At 38.1% G+C, this 15,957-nt stretch overlaps 1 protein-coding gene across 1 annotated transcript in view; it reads left to right on the forward strand.

The window, feature by feature from the left end:
* Positions 1 to 15,957, forward strand: part of LOC128649909 (complement C3-like) — an 80,602-nt gene that overhangs the window by 15,787 nt on the left and 48,858 nt on the right. The window contains exon 4 of the mRNA XM_053703459.1: positions 11,566 to 11,655. Coding sequence (XP_053559434.1) covers positions 11,566 to 11,655 — 90 coding nt within the window. The remainder of the gene's footprint in view (positions 1 to 11,565; positions 11,656 to 15,957) is intronic.

The raw sequence follows: 15,957 nt of genomic DNA on the forward strand, positions 1-15,957 counted from the left end.
ATGAGTAACAGCCTATCATATTCATAGCATATACACACCCCTTTCTCCAGCCTATTAGGTAAAATGTTTATCTTGAGCCTCATTGGTGGTGCGTGTGGTATTTAGATTGGATCGAAGTTCTTTGACGTTACTAGACATACGCCCACTATCAACACGCCTCCTATCAGGGATCCTTAGATTCTGAAACATCATGGGAATGAGAAATGAATCGCAATGTGTCATTTAAAACTACATAAGCTTAGATCGCATAGTCTTCTACAAGTTACCTTCCGATATTTACTTAAGGCTATTAGTTATCAATATACTCAGGACCATTCCACCGATCACAATGTTTGAGGACGCTATTGTGTTACACCCACTAAGCTGTTCATACCACTGTTATAATACCTACATTGTTCGGACATAATTAATTAAACATTAGGACATATGTGTTGCCAGTGATCTATTACAGTACGCTCGCACGGACCTCGGGAGCCCACAATGACATAAATTTTGGCGATGACTATTTATGTCATTGTGGGCTCCCGAGGTCCGTGCGATGGTACTGTAAATCACTGGCAACACATATGTCCTAATGTTTAATTAATTACGTCCGAACAATGTAGGTATTATAACAGTGGTATGTACAGCTTAGTGGGCGTAACACAATAGCGTCCTCAAACATCGTGATCGGTGGAATGGTCCTGAGTATATTGATAACTAATAGCCTTAAGTAAATATCGGAAGGTGACTTGTAGGAGACTATGCGATCTAAGCTTATGTAGTTTTAAATGACACATTGCGATACATTTCTCATTCCCATGACTTTTCAGAATCTAAGGATCCCTGATAGGAGGCGTGTTGATAGTGGGCGTATGTCTAGTAAAGTCAAAGAACTTCGATCCAATCTAAATACCACACGCACCACCAATGAGGCTCAAGATAAACATTTTACCTAATAGGCTGGAGAAAGGGGTGTGTATATGCTACGAATATGATAGGCTGTTACTCATAATGGGAAGGGTTTAAAAACACGCCGCTACGGACATTCGGCTTGTCAGACTGAATTTAAACACATTGAAAAAGGCCAGCATATTGGCCGAAACGCATTTGTGAGGTTCTTAGAACCCTATACCTTAATTCTGTTCTTTACACCTTACTTGTTTACACAAAAATAAGCCTCGGTGTTTGCCTCTGTCACCTGAAGCCGAAGTATCCGGTTATCGGCCAGGAATACAGGGGGGCTCTCACCCTTTGGCTTATGTAACCTGTAAGGTGCTTTTGTAAATAATAGTGGCCTTATTGGTCTTATTTTAATATTGGTGTAATTATTGGTGAAGTTCATCACCAATCTTTGAATTTATTTTAATTTTAGAAATAAAGTTCTTATGTTTTAATACCTAATAATACCCCATACTATATAATAGCTGTTGTTACACAGCATATCACATTGATAGGTGTTTAAGTGCTAGTAATCCCCTCTGTATCCCTCTCTTCTCCCTCCCTGCATTTAATGTTAGTCCTACAGGTGACACTATGCCACCTTCACCAAAGTTACATTTAGTTTTAATGAAAATTAATGCAAATGTTAAAGGGACAGTCTACAATAGAATTTTTTTTTATTTTTTTTTAAAGATAGATAATCCCTTTATTACCCATTTCCCAGTTTTGCATAACCAACACAGTTATAGTAATATACTTTTTACTTCTGTGATTACCTCTTATCTAAGCATCTTCTGACAGCCCCCTGATCATATGACATTTTATTTGTCTATTGACTTGCATTTAGTACTGTTTTATGTTAAATCTTAAATAACTCCTCTGGTGTGAGCACAATGCTATTTATATGGCCCACATGGATTAGCAGTCTCCTGTTGTGAAAAGCAAATAAAAAAGCATGTGATTAAGAGGCTGACTATAGTGGCTTAGATATCGGCAGAAATTTAGAGGTTTAAATGTTATAAAGTATATTAATATAACAATGTTGGTTGTGCAAAGCTAGGGAATAGGTAGTAAAGGCGTTATCTATCTTTTTAAACAATAACAATTTTTGTGTAGACTATCCCTTTAAAGAGTGTTCAGTATCCATTTCATTTTAAACTAAATGAATATTGTACAGAAAATGAATATAAAAAAAAAATGAATTTGTCAGAATATTCGTTACAAAGAATTTGCTTCCCAGATTGCTGCTTACTACAGTATTTTCCTACATGAAAGTAAAAATTTAACTTTCATGATCCAGATAGAGTATGAAATTGAAAAATATATTTTTTTTAATTTTATTTTTATAATGGACTTCTATTATCAAATTCTGCATTATTTTTGTGTGCACACTATCAGGTAGATTACAAGTTTTGCGTTCATGTTTTAACGCTGAAAAAATTGCCATTTCAGCGTTAAAACAGTAACGCAGCAATTACGAGTCTTGTCGGTATAGCTGTACCGCATCCTTTTAGAATGTAATGCAACATCAGTCCCACACTAGAAAAAAATACGTTTTTTCATGGGATTTCCATAGTGCTGTCATTACGAGTTTTGCGGTGAGGCTAAAAAGCTTGCGTTACACCCTATAACGACACGATCTGTACCGCCATCTGAGACCAGTAGTTATGAGTTTTACGCAACAAGACACAAACTCATAACTAAAGTGTTACAAAGTACACTAACACCCATAAACTACCTATTAACCACTAAACTGAGGCCCTCCCACATCGCAAATACTATATTAAACTTATTAACTCCTAATCTGCCGCTCCCGACATTGCTGCCACTAATCAAATTTATTAACCACTATTCTGCCGCTCCCCAACATCGTCGCCACTATACTAAAGTTATTAAACCCTATTCCCCCGCACCCCAACATTGCCCACACTATAATAAATATATCAACCCCTATTCCGCCGCTCCCTGACATTGCCGCCACTAAAGTTATTAACCCCTAAACCTCTGGCCTCCCACATCACTACCACTAAATAAACCTATTAATCCCTTAACCCGCCAGCCCCCCACATCGCCAAAAACTAAATTAAACTATTAACCCCTAAACCTAACAACCCCCTAAGTTCACATTAAAATTACAAGATTTCTATCTTAAAATAAATAAAAACTAAATTTAAACTATAAATTAAACTAACATAACTATTAGACAAAAATTAAACTAGCTACAAATTAAATAAACTAAATTACAAATTAAATAAACTAGATTACAAATTAAAAAAACCTAACCCTACTAAAAAAATTAAATCTACATCTTATTTTTAGAGTTAGGTTTTTAATTTTGGGGGGTTGGTTGGGTGGTGGGTTTTACTGTTGGGGGGGTCTTTGTATTTTTTACAGGTAAAAGAGCTGTTTAACTTAGGGTTCTTTTATTTTGTGGTGTTTTTTTTAAATGGGTTATTAGAATAGGAATAATTTTTATTATTTTGGATAATTCGTTTGCTATTTCTCCAACATTGGTGTGTCCGGTCCACGGCGTCATCCTTACTTGTGGGATATTCTCTTCCCCAACAGGAAATGGCAAAGAGTCCCAGCAAAGCTGGTCACATGATCCCTCCTAGGCTCCGCCCACCCCAGTCATTCTCTTTGCCGTTGCACAGGCAACATCTCCACGGAGATGGTTAAGAGTTTTTTTGGTGTTTAAATGTAGTTTTTATTCTTCTATCAAGTGTTTGTTATTTTAAAATAGTGCTGGTATGTACTATTTACTCTGAAACAGAAAAAGGATGAAGATTTCTGTTTGTAAGAGGAAGATGATTTTAGCAGACAGTTACTAAAATCGATTGCTGTTTCCACACAGGACTGTTGAGATGAAGTAACTTCAGTTGGGGGAAACAGTTAGCAGACCTTTCTGCTTAAGGTATGACTAGCCATATTTCTAACAAGACCATGTAATGCTGGAAGGCTGTCATTTCCCCTCATGGGGACCGGTAAGCCATTTTCTTAGTTAAACATAAAAGAATAAAGGGCTTCAAAAAGGGCTTAAAAAACTGGTAGACATTTTTCTGGGCTAAAACGATTGCTTTACTAGGCATATTATGCAGATTCTAACTAATAATGGTTATTATAATCTTGGGGATTGTTTAGAAAAACGGCAGGCACTGTGTTGGACACCTTTTTCAGATGGGGGCCTTTTCTAGTTATAGACAGAGCCTCATTTTCACGCCACTAATGCGCAGTTGTTTTTGGAGAGCAAGGCATGCAGATGCATGTGTGAGGAGCTAAGAATCACTGAAAAAGCTTATAGAAGGCATCATTTGGTATCGTATTCCCCTCTGGGCTTGGTTGGGTCTCAGCAAAGCATATAGCTGGGACTGTATAGGGGTTAAATGTAAAAACGGCTCCGGTTCCGTTATTTTAAGGGTTAAAGCTCTGAAATTTGGTGTGCAATACTTTTAATGCTTTAAGACACTGTGGTGAAATTTTGGTGAATTTTGAACAATTCCTTCATACTTTTTCACATATTCAGTAATAAAGTGTTTTCAGTTTGAAATTTAAAGTGACAGTAACGGTTTTATTTTAAAACGTTTTTTGTGCTTTGTTGACAAGTTTAAGCCTGTTTAACATGTCTGTACCATCAAATAAGCTATGTTCTATATGTATGAAAGCCAATGTGTCTCCCCATTTAAATTTATGTGATAATTGTGCCATAGTGTCCAAACAAAGTAAGGACAGTAATGCCACAGATAATGATATTGCCCAAGATGATTCCTCAAATGAGGGGAGTAAACATGATACTACATCATCCCCTACTGTGTCTACACCAGTTATGCCCGCACAGGAGGCCCCTAGTACATCTAGTGCGCCAATACTTATTACCATGCAACAATTAACGGCTGTAATGGATAACTCTATAGCAAATCTTTTATCCAAAATGCCTACTTATCAGAGAAAGCGCGATTGCTCTGTTTTAAACACTGAAGAGCAAGAGGACGCTGATGATAATTGTTCTGTCATACCCTCACACCAATCTGAAGGGGCCATGAGGGAGGTTTTGTCTGAGGGAGAAATTTCAGATTCAGGAAAGATTTCTCATCAAGCTGAACCTGATGTTGTGACATTTAAATTTAAATTAGAACATCTCCGCGCACTGCTTAAGGAGGTATTATCTACTCTGGATGATTGTGACAATTTGGTCATTCCAGAGAAGTTATGTAAGATGGACAAGTTCCTAGAGGTTCCGGTGCCCCCCGACGCTTTTCCTATACCCAAGCGGGTGGCGGACATAGTAAATAAAGAGTGGGAAAGGCCCGGCATACCTTTTGTCCCCCCCCCCCTATATTTAAGAAATTATTTCCTATAGTCGACCCCAGAAAGGACTTATGGCAGACAGTCCCCAAGGTCGAGGGGGCGGTTTCTACTCTAAACAAACGCACTACTATTCCTATCGAAGATAGTTGTGCTTTCAAAGATCCTATGGATAAAAAATTAGAGGGTTTGCTTAAAAAGATTTTTGTTCAGCAAGGTTACCTTCTACAACCAATTTCATGCATTGTTCCTGTCACTACGGCAGCGTGTTTCTGGTTCGAGGAACTAGAAAAGTCGCTCAATAAAGAATCTTCGTATGAGGAGGTTATGGACAGAGTTCAAGCACTTAAATTGGCTAACTCTTTTATTTTAGATGCCGCTTTGCAATTAGCTAGATTAGCGGCGAAAAATTCAGGGTTTGCTATCGTGGCGGGCAGAGCGCTTTGGCTAAAGTCTTGGTCAGCGGATGTGTCTTCCAAGACAAAATTGCTTAACATTCCTTTCAAGGGTAAAACATTATTTGGACCTGATTTGAAAGAGATTATTTCAGACATCACTGGGGGGAAAGGGCCACGCCCTACCACAGGATAGGTCTTTTAAGGCTAAAAATAAGCCTAATTTTCGTCCCTTTCGCAGAAATGGACCAGCCTCTAATTCTGCATCCTCTAAGCAAGAGGGTAATACTTCACAACCCAAACCAGCCTGGAAACCAATGCAAGGCTGGAACAAGGGTAAGCAGGCCAAGAAGCCTACCACTGCTACCAAAACAGCATGAAGGGATAGCCCCCGATCCGGGACCGGATCTGGTGGGGGGCAGACTTTCTCTCTTTGCTCAGGCTTGGGCAAGAGATGTTCAGGATCCTTGGGGCGCTAGAAATAGTTTCTCAAGGTTATCTCCTGGAATTCAAGGAACTACCCCCAAGGGGAAGGTTCCACAGGTCTCAATTATCTTCAAACCAAATAAAAAGACAGGCATTCTTACATTGTGTAGAAGACCTGTTAAAGATGGGAGTGATTCATCCAGTTCCAATAAGAGAACAAGGGATGGGATTTTATTCCAATCTGTTCATAGTTCCCAAAAAAGAGGGAACATTCAGACCAATTTTGGATCTCAAGATCCTAAACAAATTAATCAGGGTACCATCGTTCAAAATGGAAACTATTCGAACGATCCTACCTACTATCCAGGAAAATCAATTTATGACTACCGTGGATTTAAAGGATGCGTACCTACATATTCCTATCCACAAGGAACATCATCAGTTCCTAAGGTTCGCTTTTCTGGACAAGCATTACCAGTTTGTGGCACTTCCATTCGGATTAGCCACTGCTCCAAGGATTTTCACAAAGGTACTAGGGTCCCTTCTAGCGGTTCTAAGACCAAGGGGCATTGCAGTAGTACCTTACTTGGACGACATCCTGATTCAAGCGTCGTCTCTGTCAAAAGCAAAGGCTCATACGGACATCGTCCTAGCCTTTCTCAGATCTCACGGATGGAAGGTGAACAAAGAAAAAAGTTCTCTGTCCCCGTCAACAAGAGTTCCCTTCTTGGGAACAATAATAGATTCCTTAGAAATGAGGATTTTTCTGACAGAGGTCAGAAAATCAAAAATTCTAAGCTCTTGTCAAGTACTTCATTCTGTTCTTCGTCCTTCCATAGCGCAGTGCATGGAAGTAATAGGATTGATGGTTGCAACAATGGACATAGTTCCTTTTTGCACGAATTCATCTAAGACCATTACAACTGTGCATGCTCAGACAGTGGAATGGGGATTATACAGACTTGTCTCCGACGATTCAAGTAGATCAAAAGACCAGAGATTCACTCCGTTGGTGGCTGACCCTGGACAATCTGTCACAGGGAATGAGCTTCCGCAGACCAGAGTGGGTCATTGTCACGACCGACGCCAGCCTGGTGGGCTGGGGCGCGGTCTGGGAACCCCTGAAAGCTCAGGGTCTATGGTCTCGGGAAGAATCTCTTCTCCCGATAAACATTCTGGAACTGAGAGCGATATTCAATGCTCTCAAAGCTTGGCCTCAACTAGCAAAGGCCAAATTCATAAGGTTTCAATCAGACAACATGACGACTGTTGCATATATCAATCATCAGGGGGGAACAAGGAGTTCCTTGGCGATGAAAGAAGTGACCAAAATAATTCAATGGGCGGAGGATCACTCCTGCCACTTGTCTTCGATCCACATCCCAGGAGTGGAAAATTGGGAAGCGGATTTTCTGAGTCGTCAGACATTCCATCCGGGGGAGTGGGAACTCCATCCGGAAATCTTTGCCCAAATAACTCAATTATGGGGCATTCCAGACATGGATCTGATGGCGTCTCGTCAGAACTTCAAGGTTCCTTGCTACGGGTCCAGATCCAGGGATCCCAAGGCGACTCTAGTAGATGCACTAGTAGCACCTTGGACCTTCAACCTAGCTTATGTATTCCCACCGTTTCCTCTCATTCCCAGGCTGGTAGCCAGGATCAATCAGGAGAGGGCTTTGGTGATCTTGATAGCTCCTGCGTGGCCACGCAGGACTTGGTATGCAGACCTGGTGAATATGTCATCGGCTCCACCATGGAAGCTACCTTTGAGACAGGACCTTCTTGTTCAAGGTCCATTCGAACATCCGAATCTGGTTTCCCTCCAGCTGACGGCTTGGAGATTGAACGCTTGATTTTATCAAAGCGTGGGTTTTCAGATTCTGTAATAGATACTCTGATTCAGGCTAGAAAGCCTGTAACTAGAAAAATTTACCATAAAATATGGAAAAAATATATCTGTTGGTGTGAATCCAAAGGATTGCCATGGAACAAGATAAAAATTCCTAAGATTCTATCCTTTCTACAAGAAGGTTTGGAGAAAGGATTATCTGCAAGTTCTCTAAAGGGACAGATTTCTGCTTTATCTGTCTTACTACACAAACGACGGGCAGCTATGCCAGATGTTCAAGCATTTGTTCAGGCTCTGGTTAGGATCAAGCCTGTTTACAGACCTTTGACTCCCCCCTGGAGTTTAAATCTAGTTCTTTCAGTTCTTCAAGGGGTTCCGTTTGAACCCTTACATTCCGTAGATATTAAGTTACTATCTTGGAAAGTTTTGTTTTTGGTTGCAATCTCTTCTGCTAGAAGAGTTTCAGAGTTATCTGCTCTGCAGTGTTCTCCTCCTTATCTGGTGTTCCATGCAGATAAGGTGGTTTTGCGTACTAAGCCTGGTTTTCTTCCTAAAGTTGTTTCTAACAAAAATATTAACCAGGAGATAGTTGTACCTTCTTTGTGTCCGAATCCAGTTTCAAAGAAGGAGCGTTTGTTACACAATTTGGACGTTGTCCGTGCTCTAAAATTCTATTTAGAGTCTACTAAAGATTTCAGACAAACATCATCCTTGTTTGTTGTTTATTCTGGTTAAAGGAGAGGTCAAAAAGCGACTTCTACCTCTCTTTCCTTTTGGCTTAAAAACATTATCCGTTTGGCTTATGAGACTGCCGGACGGCAGCCTCCTGAACGAATCACAGCTCACTCCACTAGGGCTGTGGCTTCCACATGGGCCTTCAAGAACGAGGCTTCTGTTGACCAGATATGTAAGGCAGCGACTTGGTCTTCACTGCACACTTTTGCCAAATTTTACAAATTTGATACTTTTGCTTCTTCGGAGGCTATTTTTGGGAGAAAGGTTTTGCAAGCTGTGGTGCCTTCCGTTTAGGTGACCTGATTTGCTCCCTCCCTTCATCCGTGTCCTAAAGCTTTGGTATTGGTTCCCACAAGTAAGGATGACGCCGTGGACCGGACACACCAATGTTGGAGAAAACAGAATTTATGCTTACCTGATAAATTACTTTCTCCAACGGTGTGTCCGGTCCACGGCCCGCCCTGGTTTTTTTTTTTAATCAGGTCTGATGAATTATTTTCTCTAACTACAGTCACCACGGTATCATATGATTTCTCCTATATATATTTCCTCCTGTCCGTCGGTCGAATGACTGGGGTGGGCGGAGCCTAGGAGGGATCATGTGACCAGCTTTGCTGGGACTCTTTGCCATTTCCTGTTGGGGAAGAGAATATCCCACAAGTAAGGATGACGCCGTGGACCGGACACACCGTTGGAGAAAGTAATTTATCAGGTAAGCATAAATTCTGTTTTTGTGTCATTTTTTTTTCTTTTCTTTTTGGGGTGTTTTTTTTTTAGAATAGACATTTTTTATTTTTAATGGGCAGCAAAAGAGCTGAATGCCCTGTTAAGGGCAATGTCCATACAAATGCCCTTTTCAGGGCAATGGGTATTAGGCTTTACTTTATTTTTATTTTGTGGGTTTGGGGGGGTTTGTATACTGTTAGGGGGTGTTTGTTTTCCTTTTGTAGAAAAAGAGCTGATTTCTTTAGGGCAATGCCCTACAAAAAAAAGGCCCTATTAAGGGCCTACAAAAAGCCATTTTAAGAGCCCTTGGTAGTTTATTATAGATTAGGGGTTTTTTTTTAAACAGAATATTAAAACAGGAATAATTTTTATTGTTTTGGATAATTTCATTTGTTATTTTTTGTAATGGTATTTTTTTTTTTTTTTTAATTGTAGTTGTTTTTTTGTAAAGTTAGGTTTTAGTGTAAGGCAGCTTAGGTTTTATTTCACAGGTAAGTTTGTATTTATTTTAACTAGGTAGTTAGTAAATAGTTATTAACTATTTACTAACTAGACTACCTAGTTAAACTAGATACAAACTTACCTGTGAAATAAAAATAAAACCTTAGCTAGCTACAATATAACTATTAGTTATATTGTAGCTAGCTTAGGTTTTATTTCACAGGTAAGTTTGTATTTAGTTTTTAATATTCGGTATTATTTAGTTAATAAATGTAACTTTAATTTAGCTCTATTTTAATTATGTCAAAGTTAGGGGGTGTTAGGTTTAGGGTTAGGTTTAGGGTTAGGTTTAGGGGTTAATAGTTTGATTTAGATTGTTGCGATGTGGAGGGCTGGCGGTTTAGGGGTTAATAGGATTATTTAGTGGTGGTGATGTTGGAGGCCAGAGGTTTAGGGGTTAATAACTTTATTTAGTGGCGGCGATGTTGGGGAGCGACGGAATAGGGGTTAATATCTTTATTATAGTGTGGGCGATGTTGGGGTGTGGAGTAATAGGGGTTAATAATTTTAGTATAGTGGCGGCTATATCAGGAGCGGCAGATTAGGGGTTAATAAATGTATTTAGGTGGCAGCGATATTGGGAGCGGCAGATTAGGGGTTAATAACATTATGTAGGTGTTGGCGATGTCGGGGGCAGCAGATTAGGAATGTTTAGACTCAAGGTTTTTGTCAGGGTGTTAGATTTAAACATAACTTTTTTTTCCCCATAGACATCAATGGGGCTGCGTTATGGAGCTTTTAATTCCTCGATCGCAGGTGTTAGTTTTTTTTAAAACTCTCTCCCCATTGATGTCTATGGGGAAAGCGTGCACGAGCACGTCAAAGTAGCGCTTTTATTTTGTGCGGTATGGAGCTCAACGCAACCATATCGCACGCACAAGGCAGCTTTTCTAGAACTCGTAATGGCAGCGCTATGGAGGGTGAAATAAGGCATTTTTTGTTGCGTCCGTTTCGAACCCTCTATAGCGCACAACTCATAATTTACCTGTTTCTGAGGCAGCAGCTCCTACTAAGCATGTGCAAGAGTTCACATTATTTAAATGGACACTAAACCAATTTTGTTCTTTCATGATTCATATAGAGCATGCAATTTTAAGCAACTTTCTAATTTACTCCTATTATCAATTTTTATTCTTGCTATCTTTATTTGAAAAAAAAGGCATCTAAGTTAAGGAGCCAGACAATTTTAGGTTCATAACACTAGACAGCACTTGTTTATTGGTGGGTGCATTTAGCCACCAATCGGCAAGCACAACCTAGGTTGTGAACCAAAAATGGTCCGCTTCTAAACTTACATTTTTGCTTTTTAAATAAAGATAGCAAGAGAATGAAGAAAAATTGATAATAGGAGTAAATTAGAAAGTTGCTTAAAATTGCATGCTCTATCTGAATCATGAAAGAAAAAATTTGGGTTCAGTGTCCCTTTAAGACTGTGATTTGCTGATGTAACAAGATAAAGTGTACAGGGAAATGGAAGGAAACATTGAATTCTAACTAAGCAGTCATTTTTTTTTCCGAGAAATCTTTTTAATATACATTTGCTGATTTTGCAATTCTACTGTATGAAATGGTCTGTTAACTAATTCCCCAGCTCTGTTATTGTTAGTTTAGATGTTCAATTTACCATCCACAGACTTTCCTGAATATGTAATTTTTACATTTGCATTGAAAAGTTTTAAATTTTCTTTAATCTTTTGATTTGAGCAGATAAAAAGTGCAGCACTTTTTACAACTTACCCGATGAAAGTGATCAACTGATGAAACTCTGCAAAGGATCTTTGTGCAAATGTGCAGTAGGTAAGAAATATGTAATTCATATTATGTAAATAACAAGAACTAGCCATAACACAATTATAATTTCCTTATATGGCAAACGAGAAAAAAGGTTAGTTGAAACCCTGAAATTATGAAAACTTTTTAAGTTTATGTAACCACTTATATACACAGAGGTCAATTTAAGCCTGTATATTTAAAGTAATGGAATGCTACCCCTCATAAATGACACAACAAACTATATCAAATATTGGGTTTGATAACACAATGTTCCTATTGGAAAAACATTGGATCACATATTGTAAACTTCACCCATACAATGCAATGAAAACATAAGCTTCATCAATCATAATCCACCCAACCACAAATGATTGGCTAAATGTCACTTTAAATGTCACAATTTGTGCATGCATGGACCCTCAAAATATATATATAAATGGTGCTGTCCATCCCAACAATGGTAAAACTGCCCTTTTTGATAACAATTAAATGGTGTCAAATTAAAAAAAAAAGATACAGAATATTTCATCATCAATTAAATGTTAAAACATAAAAAATAAAAACATATCAATAGTTGTGAAATACATACAGATATCAATACCAATGTATACCTTTCAAATAGCAATTAAAATATAAATCTACATGACATTAAAAAATGATTTTATTAAAATAATTAAAATAAATTAATAAGTAACCACCACTCTATCCAGTTGCAGCTATCATGTCCGTTCCCAGGTTTGGGCCTTTTGTCTTTCCTTTGAGCCACCAGAGGACTCTGTCTTGGGTTGATATTCTTGGAGACCTGCTGCCTGTACTGGCTGCGCACTTTAACTCTACCTGCCTGCATGGGGCTATTTAAGGCTACCTTTTAGTCTCTCTCTCTGTTCTGACATTGTGGTTCACCCCTGAGTTTGTGCCTCTGACATGTATCCTGCAATCTGCTGTATTGATGATTTTCTGGATCCTGGACCTGGCAAATATTTTGGATATTTCTAGTTTTTGTCATATGATCAGACTGATTCCTGGTATCCTGACCCCTGGCTTGTCTATGACTTCACTTTTGTTATTTGTATTGGATACTGTCTGCCAGTGTGGTAACTCACCCCGGCATGTCTGACCTCTTTTCAGCTTGTGAACCCTGTGTATCCAGTCCTAGGCCCCACGTGGGCATTCCTTCAGTCCTTGACCCTAGTGTGGGCATTTCTCCTGTCCTAGGCCCGTTGTGGGCACTCTCTAGTACTGTGCTCAGCTCTGCAGATTCCAAATCCTTTGTCTCCCGTGCTCAGCTCTGCAGACTCTGAGTTATGTGTCCAGCTTCACAGATTCCAAGTCCTGTGTCCAGTGCTCAGCTCTGCAGATTCCAAGTCCTGTGTCCTGTGCTCGGCGCTGCAGATTCTGTCCTGTGTATTACAAGTTGAAAGAAAATGCAATCACTTGAGAGCAATTGAATTTAACATGCATTGGAATAGCTTCACCTCAGAGCTATGGTTAACTGTTTTGCGAAACAAAAACAAAAGTGTCACAAAATTATTATTATTTTTAAGGGCTCAAAGATACGAGGTCTCGGGTTTTAAAAATAAAATTATATATATATATATATATATATATATATATATATGTTTATATGTGTAGTGTACAAATGTATTTGTATGTGTATATATGTATTTAGAGACATATATACACATATAAACACATAAATACATATGTACACATATATAGACATATATAAAAGTGCATTGGAGCCCTTTGCAGTCAAGTTAATTAAAATATGTTAAAGCTTATTAATGCAATATTCATATTTAAAGGGACATTACAGTCAAAATTAGAATCCACATGGATGCATTTCAATTTTGAATAAAAGCATTTTTGTAATATACATGTATTGGCAAAAATGCGTCTAATAAAATCTATAGCTGTTTCAAAAGTGTATTTAAGTATGCACTGTGCACCAGCATTTTAAACACAGCACATGCTCAGAGAGCCTAATGTGCTTGTACCATCTGATAATGACTCAATCTGTTCATTGCTAACATTATTACAAGCCCCACTGCTGCTCTGACCAGCTGCAGTATTTAAAATGCTGGTGCACTGAGAATATCTAGTTATGCTTGACATGCACGTTACAGAAAAAAATGTCAACACTAAAACAGTGCTAACTTTTACTAGGAGCATTTTTCCAGTTCATGTATATTGTTTCTATTCAAAGATGTAATTCATCTATGTGCATTTAAATTTTGAGGGGAATGTCCCTTTTTAAAAAAAAAAATGTAACTATGCATTTACTGTAAATATTTCACATTCCAATGATCTGCACATAGCAGAATATGTTCTTTGAATTTATAAATAGATATTCCTCTCTATCTAATAGAGCTGCGCATCTTCACCTGTCTCACGATTCGATTCGATTACGATTATCATCGTAACGATTAGATTCTACGATGCATCGTGATGCATCACGATTACTACACTATTTCTGCCCAATGTTTACATTTTTCAGAAAAAAAAATTCAAGCAGTCAAAATATTGAAATAAACTCTTTTTTTATTTTATTAGCTCAAAAAAGGACACTCTTCCTGTGGCAAAGTCTGAACACAGCAGACAACAACAGTTTATAGAACAGTAAATACTAAAGGGCAATTGTTGTATTGGTTTGGAAACAATATTATGGCATCAAACTGTAGTTACAGAGTATGTAGTGTAAAAAGTGCAGTGCTCGCAGTGTACTTCTTCAATAAAAGAAAATATTTAAATGTATATTTTATATATAGTAAGTACACTATACACTTGTAAAGAAACATGAACAACAAATAAATGTCTAACCTATCTATGTTGGTTTTAATTTAATGTCTTTACTTACTTAGTAATAATAATATAATAATAGACATTAAATTAAAACCAAAATAGATAGGTTAAGCTTAAGTTACCACCATAATACCTTATTTGTGTGAAAATTGTCCTCCTCAGAAAACAAAACATAAATCCCTTATATACGGTACAAAATTACAGGTGCAGTCCACTGTGCCTTCATGACTGTCAATTTTTGGCAAACAAACATCACGTGAAGAATCTGGAACACAACACACACATGTGATTGTGACATATACAATTAGTTTACACAGTTACAGACTTACAGTAGTAGTACTAGAGAGACATTTAAAACAAGTAGCATTGAACTGAACTACTATAACTACAGTTTCTTCTTGATGATTGATTATATTATCTTTATGGGATCACATATAATTAGTTAGTTATTAGTTACTGTTAAAGCAGTACTACACACAACTGAACAGTGACTGAGTCTGTCACTGAACAGTACACAGCAGTCACAGTCAGACACAAACAAACAATACATAAAAAAGCACACAGACATCAAGGAGTAAATCATGGTGAAGAAAGGGTGGCACGCTACTCACCTGAGGTGTGTGTGCTTTATTTTTGTATTGTGCTGTTGTGTGTGCTGTACTGTCTGTAGCGTACAGTATATTTGTGATCCAATAAAGATTTACTCAAGGTTTACTCAAGGCTTTTCCTTCCCCTAATATAGTGGTTTGGCTTCAGTCTCACTCTCTGCACACTCATAGACAGTTACACAGTCACTAGACAGACACTAGAGACACAGTGGGACACACACACAAACAAAAACATTCAAAGGCACCACAGCCAGTCAGCCACAGTCACACTCACACTCATAGACACTTAGACAGACACACATACAAACAAAAACATTCAAAGGCAGTTAAGACACTCATCTCACACACACTCATAGATAGATACATACAAACAACTTTTCAAACTGGCACTCACTCACTCACAGTCACACTCACACACTCATAAAGACAGTTAGACAGTACACACATTGTTATTGTTAACTGGTTGGTTATATTAGGTTAACCCCTACAGATTTGCCTGGGAGTGGGATGGCATTTGGGATTGGGATCATAAACAAAAACATATGATATCTTTCTTAAAGGGTCTATTTAAAATAGACAATTTTTAGTGTGAATATTAATAATCCCTTATGCAATATGCACTCACTGCATTGCAAACAATACAGGGGTGTGCTGTAAACAATAGCACAACATCTACAAAACAGAGCACTTCCTGATTGGCAAACATCACAGTAACACTAGAAGTAGTAATAGACATTATACAACAAGTAGCATTGAACTACTAGATTTACTAACTTTGATTATCTTTATGGGATCACAAATATATTGTTACACAGCACACACACAGTCACACACAGTCAAACAATACCAAAAAAACCACACATCATAAAAAGAGTGAATCATGGTGAAGAAGGGTGACACTGACACGCACACATGA

The sequence above is a fragment of the Bombina bombina genome, chromosome 2 (assembly GCF_027579735.1).
Source record: "Bombina bombina isolate aBomBom1 chromosome 2, aBomBom1.pri, whole genome shotgun sequence".
Lineage (NCBI taxonomy): Eukaryota > Metazoa > Chordata > Amphibia > Anura > Bombinatoridae > Bombina > Bombina bombina.